Source organism: Chiloscyllium plagiosum, chromosome 10 (genome assembly GCF_004010195.1).
Source record: "Chiloscyllium plagiosum isolate BGI_BamShark_2017 chromosome 10, ASM401019v2, whole genome shotgun sequence".
NCBI lineage: Eukaryota > Metazoa > Chordata > Chondrichthyes > Orectolobiformes > Hemiscylliidae > Chiloscyllium > Chiloscyllium plagiosum.
Window position 1 is genome coordinate 35,683,092 of NC_057719.1, and position 16,659 is coordinate 35,699,750.

At 39.1% G+C, this 16,659-nt stretch overlaps 1 protein-coding gene across 7 annotated transcripts in view; it reads right to left on the reverse strand.

Moving 5' to 3' along the window:
• Positions 1–16,659, reverse strand: part of ppp2r5ca (protein phosphatase 2, regulatory subunit B', gamma a) — a 181,578-nt gene that overhangs the window by 58,915 nt on the left and 106,004 nt on the right. For 6 of the 7 annotated variants that reach the window (XM_043697388.1, XM_043697387.1, XM_043697394.1 and 3 more), the window contains 2 exons: positions 15,704–15,814; positions 7,190–7,282 (listed from right to left, as the gene is read on the reverse strand). In XM_043697388.1, the coding sequence (XP_043553323.1) occupies positions 7,190–7,282; positions 15,704–15,814 (204 nt within the window). The remainder of the gene's footprint in view (positions 1–7,189; positions 7,283–15,703; positions 15,815–16,659) is intronic. The other variant, XM_043697390.1, reaches the window with a different exon arrangement.

Here is a 16,659-nt window from a genome sequence, read left to right on the forward strand (position 1 = left end):
CAATAAGCTTCTATCTGCAATTTGAGAGGGAGAGGGTACAGTCGGAAGTGACAGCATTTCTGTTGAATAAAGGGAATTATGGAGCTATGAGGGAGGAGCTGGCCAAAGTTCAATTGTGCAATACCTTAGCAGGGATGACCGTGGAGGAACAATGGCGGATATTTCTGTGTATAATGCAGAAGTTGCAGGATCAGTTCATTCCTAAAAGGAAGAAAGATCCCAGGAGGAGGCATGGGCGGCCGTGGCTGACGAGGGAAGTTAAGAAACATATAAAGTTAAAAGAGAAAAGGGAGAACATAGCAAAGATAATTAGGAAAACTGAGGACTGGGAAGCTTTTAAAGAGCAACAGAGGATTACTAAGAAGGAAATACGCAGAGGAAAAATGAGATATGAAGGTTAACTGGCCAATAATGAGTGGTGGGGGCATGGAATGCGCTGCCTGTGGGAGTGGCAGAGTCAGAATCATTGGCGAACTTTAAGTGGCAATTGGATAGGTACATGGATGGGTGCTTAAGCTAGGACAAATGTTCGGCACAACATCGTGGGCCGAAGGGCCTGTTCTGTGCTGTATTGTTCTATGTTCTAATATTTTGAGCCAGTTTTTACTGTTGAGAAAGAAATGGAGGCTAGACATCTTGGGGAAATAAATACTGATCTTTTAAAAACAGTTCACATTGTGGAAGAGGAAGTGCTGGAGCTCTTGGAAAACATCTCCAGGACCTGATCAAGTGTATCCCAGAACGTTGTGGGAAGTTAGGGAGCAAATTGCAGGACCCCAACAGAAATGTTTTACCATCTATAAACATGGGTGAAGTACTGGAGGGTGGCTAATGCTGTGTCATTGTTTAAGTCTGTGAGGAGAAGCCTGGAAACTATAGACTGGCGAGTCTGGTATCAGCGGTGGATAAGTTGTCAAAGGAGATTCCAAAAGATATAATTTATATGCATTTGGAGAGAAAAGGACATGTTTGGGAATACGGTCAGTGGGAACTGATTGGACTGAAGGGCCTGTTTCCCGCTGCATGACTACAACAGAATAAAGTAAAATCTAAATAAAGGTAATTTAAGAGTAGAACAGTACCAAAAAACCTCATGCTATTTGGGCACTATGCTTTCGACATGCTGGATATTCTTATGAGGAGAAACTGGCATTTGATTTGCTTGCATTTAAGAGGTGAACTATAGGTTTTAAAATGCTACAATAATTGCAAACCAGAGTAGAGAATAGAAGGGCATTACTTATTCACAGAGTTGTGGCTGTACTATGGATCCAAACAACAGGTTAATGCTAGGTCAAAGAACTCCTTTAAATAATAAATAGCACTGAATGCAAAATTAAGCTCAAGTTCGAGCTTTGGAGGCAGATCAACTATTTTATTGTACAGAATCCAGTTGAGCACTTGGATAAATGTATTCTAGTGTTAACAGATGCTGATGACATTTCTAGAAATGTCTCAACTTTGACTCCAACAAATTACCAGTTAACGACACAGATCAATCATATTCATTGAAAATTTAAATAGGTGCCTAGGTATTAACAATGGAACTGGGGTGCCGAGGTCAAGCTTCCTCCTCCCTCCAAACGATAACCTGGGTTTATGTTTAGCCTAGGTCCTAAAACAACAATCTTGTCACTGAGCAGAGTAACAATTTAAATTGTTACTGGTCTGATCATGTGAGATGCCATAGTTAATTAAATGCAAGAAATGAAATTCTTAATCCCAATTTAAAAGGAAGTATGAAATCTAGAGCAAGGACACAGTGGCACAATGGTAATGTTGTTTGATGAATAGCCTAAAATCATAGGTTAACGTTTTAGGCACATGGATTCAAATCCTCTTTTGGAAAACTGTGAAATTTGAATTCAGTAAAAATTTGGAGTAGGGAGACATTGTACTGGTGACCACGTAACCATTGTTGATTGCTGTAAAAATCCAAGTGGATCACTAATGTCCTTTATGGAAGGAAATCTTACACCCTTACCTGGTCTAGCTGACACATGACTCAGCCAGTGGTTGACTTTTAACCACCACCTGGGCGGTTAGGAATGGGTAAAAAATGCTGGTGAAACCAGCGATGCCCATACCCCATAGATGAATAAAAGTAATTCTATTTAATATTGTGAAAACTAAGCCTTCTCTTGCCAACTCAACTAAATCTTGAAGAAGGGGAATTTCCTTGACAGGCATGGCTAATAACAACTTCAAAACTATTTAAAGATCTGCTGCACAGATGCCCAGTAAAACCACCCAGCAATCCACAACACCAGGCCAGCTTCCCAAGGAATCCAAAACACCAACCCTGTCCCGAAAACACTAACACAACAGCCTTCCTTGACTTGAAAATGAGAACCTACCAGCCTTATCACGAATTTGAAAGCACACATAACACAAAACTATAGACATATAGACAGACATGAAAGAAAACCAGTTCAAAACTTTAGAGTACCCCTACGTTTGCTACAAACTTTGCTTTCCTTAAACACCCATAGGTGAGGATCAAGCAAGAAATGCAACTATCCCTTGCCCATTCTGCTCTCATTATATTGCCCAATCATAGAACCTTTCAAATCACCCATAATTAAGAATTACCTAAAACATTGCACCAAAACAAATTATTTGGCTCAGGCCAGCTTTTACATTGTTCACAAGCTTCCAACCACAAGGATTTGCATACATAATTAAGCAAAGATCCCAATGCTGATATTACATCTGTAATGAGGTGCACAATTAATCACAAATCTGGCCTCAAAGCTTGACAATTGCTCTGGACAAGTTCCCCAACCATATTCATCTGAGGAATCAGCATAAGCACAACTTATCATGTTAAGCTCAATGTTCATAAAAGAAAATAGTTGGCATCATCACGGGAAGATTGATTCTAATTCTGAACTCTAGGAAATTCTGCAACAGTGTCAGAATCTAACACTTTTGTGAAATTGATGGCGGTCTAAACAAGTAATGTGTAAAGCTTCTATGCAGAACTAGATCAATTCTGAGATTAATTGCATAGCACACAGGTATTATGAGGAGGCAGTGGTGTAGTGGTAATGTCAATAGACTAGCAATCTGGAATTCCAGATTAATACTCTGGGTCTAAAAGTTTGAATTTCATATGATGGATGGCAAAATGTGAATTGAATAAATCAAAACTGGGAATTAAAAGCTGGTATAATAATGCCTGTACAGCCTGTCATAATTACCCATCTGATTTGATTATGCCCTTCAGTGAAGGAAATTGGTTTTCCTCCTGAAGAAGGGCTTATGCCGAAACGTCAATTCTCCTGCTCCTTGGATGCTGCCTGACTTGCTGCGCTTTTCCAGCAACACATTTTTCAGCAGAAGAAATATGGACAGACAATACAACTTTGAAGGGAGTACAGCAGCAGAGGGACCTCAGATTTCATGTGCATTCTTCTCTGATGGTGAAAACTGAAAGAACTGCAGATGCTGTAAATCAGAAGCAAAAACAGAAGTTGCTGGAAAAGCTCAGCAGATCCGACAGCATTTGTGAAAAGACATCAAAGTTAATGTTTCGGGTCCAGTGACCCCTCCTCAGACCCTTCCGCATGACTGAGGAAGGATCACTGGACCAGAAACATTTACTTTGATTTCCTTCACAGATGCAGCCAGACCAGCTGAGCTTTCCCAGCAACTTCTGTTTGTTTTTTTCTCTAATGTTGGCAAGGCAAGTTGAAACAGTTGCGACGGAGGCTTTTACAGGATAGGATCTTTAGGTTTATAAATGGGGGCATATTCAGTATCAAAGCTAGGAAGTGATGCTACACTTTTACAATCACTGGTCAGACCATATTTGGAGTAGTGTGTTCAGTTATGCATACCTTATTTAAGGAGGGGTGGAGAGACTAAGGAAGTTTACTAGAATGATACGAGGAATGAGAGATTTTAGATAGAAGATTAGAGAAATTGGTTTATTTGCCTTGGAACAAAGAATATTAAGAGCTAACCTAATTGAGGTTTTCAAAACTATGAACAATTTTGACAAGGTAAAGAAGGATATTCTGTTTCCACTAGTTGGTACATCATTAACTAGGAGTCACTATTTAAGATAAGGAGAAACTTCTTAGAGCTGTTAGGATTTGGAATGCGCTGCCTGGGAGAATAGTGGAATAGACTCCATACGAGGTTCAAAAGAGAGCTGGGGATATATTTGAAAATAATGAAGTTGGAGCGTTACAGAGATAGGGCTGGAAAGTGGGATCAGCTGGGTAGCTTTTTCAGCAACTAGCACAGACACGATGGATCAAATGGTCTCCTTCTGTCCCACAAAGTTTATGATTCTATGGTTGACTTTTGACCGTCCTTTTAGGTTCATCCCCAAGAGGAGAAAGATTATCCAGGGAAGAATTAGACAGCCATGGCTGACAAAGGAAGTCAGGAAATCTATCAAAGAAAAAGAGAGAGCCTATAAAGTGGCCAAGAGCACTAGGAAATCAGAAGATTGGGAAGGCTACAAAAACAAACAGAGAATAACAATGAGAGAAATAAGGAAAGAGAGGATCAAATATGAAGGTAGGCTAGCCAGTAATATTAGAAATGATAGTAAAAGTTTCTTTCAATACATAATAAACAAACGACAGGCAAGAGTAGACATTGGGCCACTTCAAACTGATGCTGGAAGCCTAGTGATGGGAGATAAGGAAATAGCAGGAGAACTTAATAAGTACTTTGCATCAGTCTTCACAGTGGAAGACATGAGTAATATCCCAACAATTAAAGGGAGTCAGGGGGCTGAGTTGAGTATGGTTGCCATTACAAAAGAGAAAGTGCTAGAAAAGCAAAAAGGTCTTAAAATTGATAAATCTACTGGCCCTGATGGGCTACATCCTAGAGTTCCGAGGAGGTAGCTGAGGAAATAGCGGAGGCGTTGGTTGAGATCTTACAAAAGTCACTGGAGTCAGGGAAAGACCCGGATGATTGGAAGATCGCTGTTCTAACCCCCTTGTTCAAGAAAGGATCAAGACAAAAGATGGAAAATTATAGGCCAATCAGCCTAACCTCGGTTGTTGGTAAAATTCTAGAAACCATCATTAAGGATGAGGTTTCTAAATTCTTGGAAGAGCAGGGTCAGATTAGAACAAGTCAACACATTTCCAGTGGCATTGTGGTCATTTCACAGTATTAGTAAGATACAGCCTCAGGCTGATGGTCTGGGGATATGGGTATGAACCCCACTATGGAAAACGTTAGCATTTCAATTTAATAAAATCTATAATTTTAAAAAAAGTGTCTAATGGCAACTACTATTGATTATTATAAAAAATTATCTGCTTCATGTAAATGAGGCAGACTTCCTTACATGTGACTCCAGACTCACTGGGGGGCATTCTAGCAAAGTTTGCCGATGATACAAAGTTAGGTGGACAGGCAGGTAGTACTGAGGAAGTGGGGAGGCTGCAGAAGGATCTAGACAGTTTGGAGGAGTGGTCCAGGAAATGGCTGATGGAATTCAATGTGAGCAAATGCGAGGTCTTGCACTTTGGAAAAAAGAATACAAGCATGAATTACTTTCTAAACAGTGAGAAAATTCGTAAAGCCAAAGTACAGAGGGATCTGGGAGTGCTAGTTGAGGATTCTCTAAAGGTAAACATGCAGGTTGAGTCGTGATTAAGAAAGCGAGTGCAATGTTGTCAATTATCTCAAGAGGATTGGAATATAAAAGCACTATTGTGCTACTGAGATTTTATAAAGCTCTGGTTAGGCCCCATTTGGAGTACTGTGTCCAGTTTTGGTCCCCACACCGCAGGAAGGACATACTGGCACTGGAGCGTGTTCAGCGGAGATTCACACGGATGATCCCTGGAATGGTAGGTCTAACATATGAGGATGAGGATCCTGGGATTGTATTCATTGGAGTTTAGAAGATTAAGGGGAGATCTAATAGAAACTTACAAGATAATACATGGCTTGGAGAGGGTGGATGCTAGGAAATTGTTTCCGTTAGGCGAGGAGACTAGGACCCGTGGACACAGCCTTAGAATTAGACGGGGTAAATTCAGAACAGAAATGCGGAGACATTTCTTCAGCCAAAGAGTGGTGGGCCTGTGGAACTCATTGCCATAGAGTGCAATGGAGACTGGGACGCTAAATGTTTTCAAGGCAGAAATTGATAAAATTCTTGATGTCACAAGGAATTAAGGGCTATGGGGAGAATGCGGGTAAGTGGAGTTGAAATGCACATCAGCCATGATTGAATGGCGGAATGGACTCGATGGGCCAAATAGCCTTATTTCCGCTCCAAGTCTTATGGTCTTTGAAATGGCCTAGCAAGTCTCTCAGTCTAAGGGCAATAGGAGGTGAATAATGCTCACATTACACGAATGAAAATAAAACCTCTGCAGTCCTATAGTAAACGGCCTGCATATTTTTTGATCTTAACAGTTCTACACCTGCAACCCCTTTTCCAAGCCCTAAGTTTCCAGTGACCAGGCTTGGATCTTGACTTTCCCATCATGCATCTAAGTAAGTAATACATATAAAAGAACTAAAGAATGCTAACCACTCCCTGCCCAAGATACATAAATGTGCTCAAATACTGTGAAATCTCTATTATAACATACTGCTGTGATGCAAGCTCTTAAACTATCTAAACTTCCAGCGAATATGTCCTGATTTGAGAATTTGGAGACAGATGTGTCTCTCCTAGCATCCTTTCCGTTGTTCCCCTTCAAATACTAGCATAAACAAATGAATTAGTAGCTGTTTATGGTTGGTCATGTTCAAAACAGCTGACACAATGGCCAATATAATGACTACCACATTCAAAATAATTCATGGAATACTAATCGTTTTAAGGTAACTGAAACAGCACCCCATCATAACCTCACAAGGTGTGAAAGAATTTCTCAATGAATAAACCACTTTCACCAGTATTCATGTAGGCAAATATCAGAACACTTTATAAGCTTTGCACTTCATTCCAAAAATAGAAAATGAAGCCAAAATTTAACCAGTATATTCTATGCATCACGTCTGCTGTCAACAACTGCTGTGAAAGATCTAACTTAATGTGATCAGTTTGAATAACCAGAAGGTCGCCAAAGAGTTGAAAATGCAAAGGAAGGAAGGCACTGCCACCTACACTGCAGAATTATCGGCATACTTTAAAATTGTTTTAGAATGGAAAAATTGAAAATGGCTTGATCAAGTAGCTGGGTATTTCTCTTACCTGCATTACAAATTTCTGGTCAATGTACTTCTTTGCTATATTTGGTTGAAAATCAGGAGACTCTAAAAACCTCAAGAAAAATTCATACACCAACTAAAGAAAGAAAATTTTAAGAAAGTTTATTAACATTAACAGATTATCAAGATAAAATTACATTGCTTAAACAGATAATTTTAAAAAAGTCATGTTCTAATTTTAAAGCACTTTTGGTTATATACCATTCCAGCTGAGCTGCAATATGCTAAGCTGGCTTGTAGGACATGTACAAATTACTTATAGCAATCTGTCCACTATCTTTACCCCTCCATGGTTGGAAAGTGCTTGATTTCCAGCTGTTGAGCCTGCAGTAACTACATAAAAATAACTCTTTAAAAAAATACAAAAAGAATAGCACTTTGTGTGGATAAATTGCTTCATGCGAAGACCAGAAGAGACAGTACCCTTAGGCTTTTTATCCACATTCCAAGAACACCTCGCTCTCAGGTGGTGTTTCAACTGGAATACAAATAACCTACTCAGCAATTAATTTCACAATTGTTTTTGTTTTTCCAGATTTGTACAGGCCTATAGCTTCTTATTACCAATTGCCAGTGCTCAGGTAGTAATTGCATATTAGTGGTACAATGCTGATTTGTAGTAAGCAGCAATTAATGCTGGTTGTTCCATGCAGATTTTTTTTAAGGATCAAAACACAAAAGTCTAGTGTGGAATCATACATGGCAAAACAAATTTAAAATGTTATGCAGAAGTTTGGAACTATTTTCTACTTGTATCGGGAAGGGTTTTGCTTTGAGACATACAAGCCTTTCAATATGGTTCTAAGGTAGGACCTAGTTTGAATAGCAGAGTCAAGGTAATTGGGCATCTCGAACCCTGGTGACCAATAGAAAAGACACAGAAATAAACAGGAGGAGAATGGAGAAAGAGGGTGAACTGGAGTGTGCATTCCTTGTCAAATCAGGTATAGAAAGATGCAAGAAGATTGGATTGACAGAGGGGGAAAAAAGGCAGAAACATTTTAGATTTGACATTTGTATACTGTCCAAAATAAATAACAAACTGAAAATGTCTTTTAAATAGTGTAATTGTGCCCACACCCACCACTTCCTCAGGAAGTTCATTCCACACTTGAACCATCTTCTGTGTGAAAATCTGGGCAACTGCAGAGTATTCCATCACATTCTTGACTTTTGTCTTGTAGACAGGCTTTGACAAATCCAAAAGTTAAGTCACTCACTAGTGTCTGACCTGGTCTTGCAGTGTAAGTATTTATATGGCTAGGCCAGTTCAGTTTTTAGTCAATGGTAATCCAAGTAGGTTGACAGTGGGAGAGTCACTGATGTTTGAATGTCTGTGGGAGACGTTAAGAGGTGGTGGTGGTTGGATTCTTCTGTTAGGGGTGGTCATGGCTTGGACTTGCTTGGCATGACTGTTACTTAACATTTGCCAGCTCAAAACTGGATATTGTCCAATTTTTTATGATCAGGACTGCTTCAATATCTGAGGAGTTATGAATGGTGCTAAATATTGAGCAGTCACCAGTGAACAGTTCCACTTCTGACCTTATAATAGAGGAAAAGGCATTGACGAAGCAGCTGAAGATGATTAGGCTAAGGACACTCCCTATGAAACTCCTGCAGAGATATCTGGAGCTGAGATGACTGGTGTCCAACAACCTCACCATCTTCTTTTGTGCCAAGTAGGACTTAAACTGCAACTCCCCTTTTCCCAGTGCCTCCAGTTTTGCTGGGACTCCTTGATGCCATAGTCGATAACCTTTGAAATTCAACTCTCTTGTTTGCACCCAGGGCATAATGAGGCCAGGAGCTTGGCTCTATCAGAAGCCAAACTGTCTGTCCGCAATCTGAACTATCAGTGTGACCTGAGCGTACTGCTGATGAGATCTTCCATCACTTTACTATGCACCTTGCCTACGCCGCTCTCATAGATCCTTCAAACACAGCTCAACCTTTACCACCCAGTCACTTAACCAGTTTCTGAACCTGATTTCTTTGAAATCAAACCATTCATTTAAATGTCTATCCTAAGGCACTTACTGCTTTTACTGGAAATCAAGTGGTGTTGGAGAAGTAGCTAAGCAAAGATTCATGGACATAGGAGATAGGGGTTTATTGCTTTAATTACTGGGAAAATCTAGTTTTAAGATGAATGGAGACACTGTACTATTTGATGTCAAGCAACTTTTTCTGGATTTAAAGAGTTTTATTTTACAGACCCAGTAGTCAGAGTAAAGAAACAACTCAAAGTTGTTGTCTGTCTTGTGAAATTTTATTCTCTGTAGTAGTTTCAGGGAATCTGATGGTTTCTAAATGCTAGTTTTCCAGTTTCTTAGTAAAACCTGAAGCTGTGGGATGTGGCCAATTCTCAACAACTTGAATCCAAGTTAAATGAAATCAGAACTGAGCACTTATCATCAATCTACAGCTATTTACAATTCACTTTTGTCAACAAGATATCCAATTGATGTGAAAATTCATATTTCTATTCCTTTGGCCGAGAGGGGTTACGTTTCATTCCTTTATCGAAAAACAATTCTAGGATGACGGGTGTGGGATTAAGAAACTCATTTTTATCATGTTACTTGCTCACTCTCTTTCATATTCTACTTTCTCTCTTTACTTAGTCATTCTTTACACCACGGCTGAGAGTACTGTTGATGACACATAGGATTTTACAGAATTAGATGACGAAAGATCAGAGGAGCTTTCTGTATATCCTACCAAATAGGATGCCTCACATACATTCTTTTCTTGTATGGTTTCACAACTGTCTATTAATAATAACCAGAGCATTTCTGTGAATGGGTTATTTTGCCATCTACCAAAGATGAACACTTGAATCTCTCTATTAGTTATTTACATATGATCCCTTGGTGATATCACATTGTGCCAGCTTTCAGATGTACAATGATTATACCTAGCTCTACAGTCAACCATCTAAGCTGAATTCCTCGTCCCATTGATGAACAATATCCCAGGATTTTAAAAGTAGTAGCTGATGGGATAAGTAAACATCGATTTTAAATTTTCCAAAATTCCCTGAACTGGAAAGGTCCCATCAGTTTGGAAAACAGTGAAAATGACTCTTCTATTCAAGAAAGAAGAAAGTGTGACATCTATTATGGGAAAAATACAGGAATCTATTAAGGGGGTAGTAACAGGGCACTTACAAAACCTTAATACATCAGGCAGAGTCACCATGGTTTTGTGAAAGGGAAACCATGTATGCCTGACTTATTGGAGCTCTTTGGGGAAGTAAAAGGCAATAGAAATAAAGGAGAGCCAGAGAACACACTGCAGTTGGATTTCTAGAAGACATGTGGAAAAGGTTACCACCTAATACATAAGTTCTAGTGCACTGGGAGTATATTAGCATGGGTAGAGGAGTATTAGCTATTGGAAGCAAAGGGTGAGCAAAAGGATTGGCAGGATGAGACAAGTGGTGCACTAAAGCGACTATTACTTACAATTTATGTCAATTATTAGGATGAAGGGACTGAAAGCACAGTGGCTAACTTTGCTAATGCTATAAAGGTACATGGAAAACCAAGTAGTGAAGAGGATGCAAAGAATCAGCAAAGGAAGATATGTAGGATAAGTGAGTAAGTGAAAAACATTCCAGAATGTCGTAAAATGTGAGCTTACCCACTTTGGCAGGAACAACAGGAAAACAAAATATTTAAATAGAGAGATTGCAGAACTCTCAGGCACAGAGAAATCTAGATATACTGGTACATAAATCATATTAGGCAGGATGTCAAGTCATTGGGAAGGTAAATGGAATGTTGGCATTGAACACAACGGAAAAAAACATACAAGTAGGAATATTTTGTTACATTTGCATAGCACATTGGTGAGGCCACATCTGGACTATTGTGTACAGTTAGGTCTCCTAATTTAAGAAATTATGTAAACACATTCGAATGAATTCAAAGAAAGTTCATTTAACTCATACTTGGCATGAGATTGGGGCGATTTATAAGGAACGTTGGAAAAGTTGAGCTATACACACTAGACTTTAGAAGAACCAGAATGCAATCCTATGAAACTTATAAGATCCTGAGAAGACTTGATAGAATGGAGGCTGAAAGGATGCTTCCTTTGTGGGAGAGACTTGAACGAGGGGACACAGTTTGAAATAAGGGACCTACCATTTAAGATGAAGATAAGAAGGAATTTTCTCTGAGAGTGGACTCTTTGGAACTCTTCCCCAAAGAACAGTATTACAGTAGCAGAAAGGACATTTGAGGACTCGTCTACTGAGGTAATATGAGCTGAGGTTAGAAAAAGAAAAGGAGAGTTCACCCTGTTGGGAGTTTTCTATAGGCCTCCGAATAGTTCCAGAGATGTAGAGGAAAGGATAGCAAAGATAATTATGGATAGGAGCAAGAGTAACAGGGTGGTTGTTATGGGGACTTTAACTTTCCAAATATTGACTGGAAACACTATAGTTTGAGTACTTTAGAGGGCCAGTTTTTGTCCAATGTGTGCAGGATGGTTTCCTGACACATATGTAGACAGCGCTGAAAATGGGTAATGAACCTGGCCAGGTGTTAGATTTGGAGGTAGGTGAGCACTTTGGTGATCGTGACCACAATTCGGTTATGTTTACTTTAGCGATGGAAAGGGATAGTATATAAAGCAGGGTAAGAGTTATTGCTGGGGGAAAGGAAATTATGATGCGGTTAGGCAAGATTTAGGATGTATAGGGTGGGAAAGGATACTGCAGGGGATGAGCATGATTAAAATGTGGAGCTTATTCAAGGAACAGCTACTGTGCGTCCTTAATAAGTATGTACCTGTCAGGCAGGGAGGAAGTGGTCAAGCGAGGGAGCTGTGGTTTACTGAAGAAATTGAATCTCTTGTCAAAAGGAGGATTGCTTATATTAGGATGAGATGTGAAGGCTCAGTTAGGGCACTTTAGAGTTACAAATTAGCCAGGAAAGACCTAAAGAGAGAGCTAAGAGGAGCCAGGAAGGGACATGAGAAGTCATTGGCAGATAGGATCAAGGAAAACCCTAAAGCTTTCTGTCAGTATATCAGGAATAAAAGAATGACGAGAGAAAGATCAGAGCCAATCAAGGATAGTAGTGGGAAATTGTGCATGGAGTGCGAAGAGATAGGGGAAGTGCTAAATGAATATTTTTCGTCAGTATTCATACTGGAAAAAGACAATGTTGTTGAGGAGAATACTGAGAAACATGCTACTAGACTAGTTGGGATTGAGGTTCACAAGGAGGTGATGGTAGGAATTCTGAAAAGTGTAAGAGTAGATAAATCCCCCGGGCTGGATGGGATTTATCCTAGGATTCTCTGGGAAGTTGGGGAGGAGATTGCAGAGCCTTTGGCTTTGATATTGATGTCAGCATTGTCTATAGAATAGTGCCAGAAGACTGGGAGATAGCAAATGTTGTCCTTTTGTTCAAGACGGGGAGTAGAAGCAACCTTGGTAATTATAAACCAGTGAGCCTTATGTTGGTTGTGGGTAAAGTGTTGGAAAAGGTTATAAGAGATAGGATTTATAATCATCTAGAGAGAAATAAGTTGATTAGGCATATTCAAAACAGTTTTATGAAGGGTAGGTCGTGCCTCTCAGAGTTCTTTGAGAAGACGACCAAACAGGTGGATGAGGGTAAAGTAGTTGATGTGATATATGTGGATTTCAGTAAGGCGTTTGATAAGGTTCCCCACGGTAGGCTATTGCACAAAATATGGAGGCAGGGGATTGAGTGTGATTTAGCAGTTTGGATCAGAAATTGGCTAGCTGAAAGAAGACAGGGTGTTGTTGTATGGGAAATGTTCATCCTGGAGTTCAGTTACTAGTGGTGTACCGCAAGGATCTGTTTTTGGGGCCACTGCTATTTGTCATTTTTATAAATGACCTATATGAGGGCATGGAAGGATGGGTTAAGAAATTTGCGGATGACACTAAGGTAGGTGTTGTGGATAGTGCTGAAGGATGTTGCAGTTACAAAGGGACACAGATAAGATGCAGAGCTAGATTGAGAGGTGACAAATTGAGTTTATTGCGGAAAAGTGTGAGGGGATTCACTTTGGAAACAGTCACTGGAATGCAGAGTACTGGGCTAATGATAAAATTCTTGGTAGTGTGGATGAGCAGAGCGATCTCGGTGAACATGTATATAGATCCCTGAAAGCTGCCACCCAGGTTGATAGGGTTGTTAAGAAGGTGTTCCACCTTTTATTGGTAGAGGGATTGAGTTTCGGAGCCACAAGGTCATGCTGCAGCAGCACCTAGAGTATTGCATTTAGTTCTGGTCATCGCATTATAGGAAGGATGTGGAAGCTGTGAAAAGGGTTCAGAGGAGATTTACTAGAATAGAGCGAAGGTCTTATGAAAAGGCTGAGGGACTTGAGGCTGTTTTCATCAAAGAGAAGGTTGAGAGGTGATGTAATTGAGACATATAAGATAATCAGAGGGTTAGATAGGGTGGACAGTGAGAGCCTTTTTCCTCGAATGATGATGGCTAGCACGAGGAGACATAGCCTTAAATTGAGGGGTGATAGATATAGGATAGATGTCAGAGGTAATTTCTTTACTCAGTGTAATAGGGACGTGGAACGCACTGATTGCAACAATAGTAGACTTGCCAAATTTAAGGGCATTTAAATGGTCATTGGATAAACATATGGATGAAAATGGAATAGTGTAACATAGATCTGCTTCAGATTGATTCCACAGGTCGGCACAACATTGAGGGCTGAAGGGCCTGTACTACACTGTAATGTTCTATGTTCTTACAGTTGAGTCAAAACCTTTTAATACTTTTATGCCAGAGGTAGATAGATTCTTGACTAATAAGGAAGTCAATAATTATCAGGGGTAGCTGGAACAAGACCTCAAGCACATCAGCTATGATCTATCGATAGTACAGGTGGCAGGAACGGCCAAATTACTTAAACCTGCTCCCAATTACTATGCTCGAATCACCAAGCTGTAGGATTCGTCATCAGACAGTGTGACATGCAGAAGACCTAACTTTTTTGAACTGCTTATCGCCATCACCACTGGTTATGCAACTCTATGTCCATTATCTAAGACTAAACCAGACCGTTTGCAACATGGCACTCTATTCAAGCTGTGCATCCAACGATATACTGTAGCAAAAACCATTTACTTCCACGTTCAACACTTCCCATTTCTACACTTTTGCTGCTGAAAATATAATTCATTCTTGCCATTGGCGAATTCCATTAATCTAATACTCTCTTGGGTATTTTCTGATCTTCTACGCTTCTAAAGTTACGCCCTTCCTCATACTTTAATTTTCTTTTATGCCACAAGATTCTCTGAAGCTTTATTCTTTACTTTAGCTTCCAGTGTATACCATCCTCACTTCAGTTCATTATTGGCAGATATACTTTTGGCAATAAATGCCCTCTCCAAAATTGTCTACCTAAACATCAGTTCATCACCAAATTTTCTATTTAAAATTTTTTGTTACCAAGTTTTGATTCCACTCCTAATGGCTCCTTTTTAGTTCAGTATCTATTTTTGACTTATGCCTCTGTGAAGCACCTTAGGACATTTTTCTACCTTAAAGGAACTGTATAAGTGTAAGTGGTCATTACGCTTTATTCTGTATTGTGATTGCATGCCAGTTGTGTTGATGGTGATTAGATCATGCGAGTACATTTAAAATCGTCCAATAAAGGATTAGTGTCAATAATAAAGTAAGTTAATAAAGTTATAGAAATCAGAATCATAGAATGATAAGACACAGGAGTCCATTTGTCCCTTTTGTCTCCCTTAGCTCTGAAGTCTACTCTACCAAATTTACATCCCACCTGCTTTCTCCTTATTTGAATCAAACTGCGTGCTGAGTTTGGACGAAGTTTCAAAGTTTGGGGCCTACTTTTTTTCAAAAGTTCTAATTGTTTACCATAGGACAATCTGCATGAAAGTCTAAGACAGACTTTGAAACAAACTGCACATTGGTTGGCCTGACAAATTTGCCAGGCACAGATCTCAGCAGATCAAGATTTGTGGTGTAAGCATAAATTCTCCTTTTAAAAAAATCCTGAAGTATAGAAAACACAAACAAAACTGTCTCATTATGTGTCAACATATCATGGTCCTGAAAAATATTTCATCTGTACCACCGAAAGACCTCCTGAACAAAATGGTGTCATGATGATGCAAGGTTTCCAAAACAACACTGCTTCAAAATCATTTTCTACACCACGGATATTTTGCACTGCTGTACTCAACAACTGAACAGGAAACATGAAATCAAATGTATTATTTCAGAGCAAAACAGCTCGTGTCTGACATGTCACAATGTTATTTAAGCAGTCCTTCAAGGTTGTAAAGATTTACATACTGCTGACATTTCTCATTATGGAAATAATGAAAATAAAGAAAATTCACAACAGGTTTTAAAGGACAAGAAAAAAGATATTTTAAAAATATGAAATAAGACTCACTTTTGGTTGTCAAGGTAATGTATGAATATAGATAAGTATTCAATACCTGTAGATGAGGCCAGGCAGCCTCCAGTGTTGGTTCATCCTCTTCAGGATCAAACTCTGCTCCTGTGGGGTTAGAGGACGGTGGTAACGTTCGAAACATGTTCACTGCAAACTGAAAAGGTATGCCAGAGGTCAGCAGTTAATCACATTTGATAAATTTAAAAAAAAATATTTTGGTACAGTTTAGCCACTGAAAAAATACTTTAAAAATTTTCATGTCTCATTCTAGTTCAAAACTAATGGTACGAGCCTGTAACAGTCTTTTAAAATTAAAATACTGTTTGCACATAAGCTACAAATATGATGCTCCAACAAAAGACAAAATTCACTTCAGTGCATTGATAAGTAACTGCCATTTTAAACTATTTTAAATAAAATGGAATTTGGCCTTTGAGAATCCAACAAATTTCTATACAGTTATGCACATGTAAACTAAATATTTGATCTGGGGACCAGAATGTCGATTGCAACAATGTAGCATTTAAGCATTGTTACATCACTTGTGTTTATTTTTTTAAAATCTCTTTATTTAGACTTCTGAATGGGTGCAACGGTCAATACCAGATATTCTGATTTAATTCTTAGGAACTAAATATCGCATTTGGAACAGAAAAATACTATTACTTTACAAACATACAGACTTAAGATAACCAAAAAGACCCCAGGAAAACAATCTTAATTATTCTTCTCAAAGAAGCCAATCCTTTAAGAGTGCAAAATACAAAAAAAAGTGAACGTCATTTAACAAAAAAGAACAAAGTTGGAAATGGGTTATGAAGTCTGCACTCAGTGGCCTCTGATCTGGAGCGACAACATTTTGAACACATCACTCTACTCCAAAAAAAAAGTTGCAGTCTTTTTCTGTGTTCTGACTAAACGTTTTAAGTGTTCTCGAAAGGTGATGGTTACCTTGTAAATTGCAGTTTTCAATAATACATGGAAGGCAAATCTCACTGT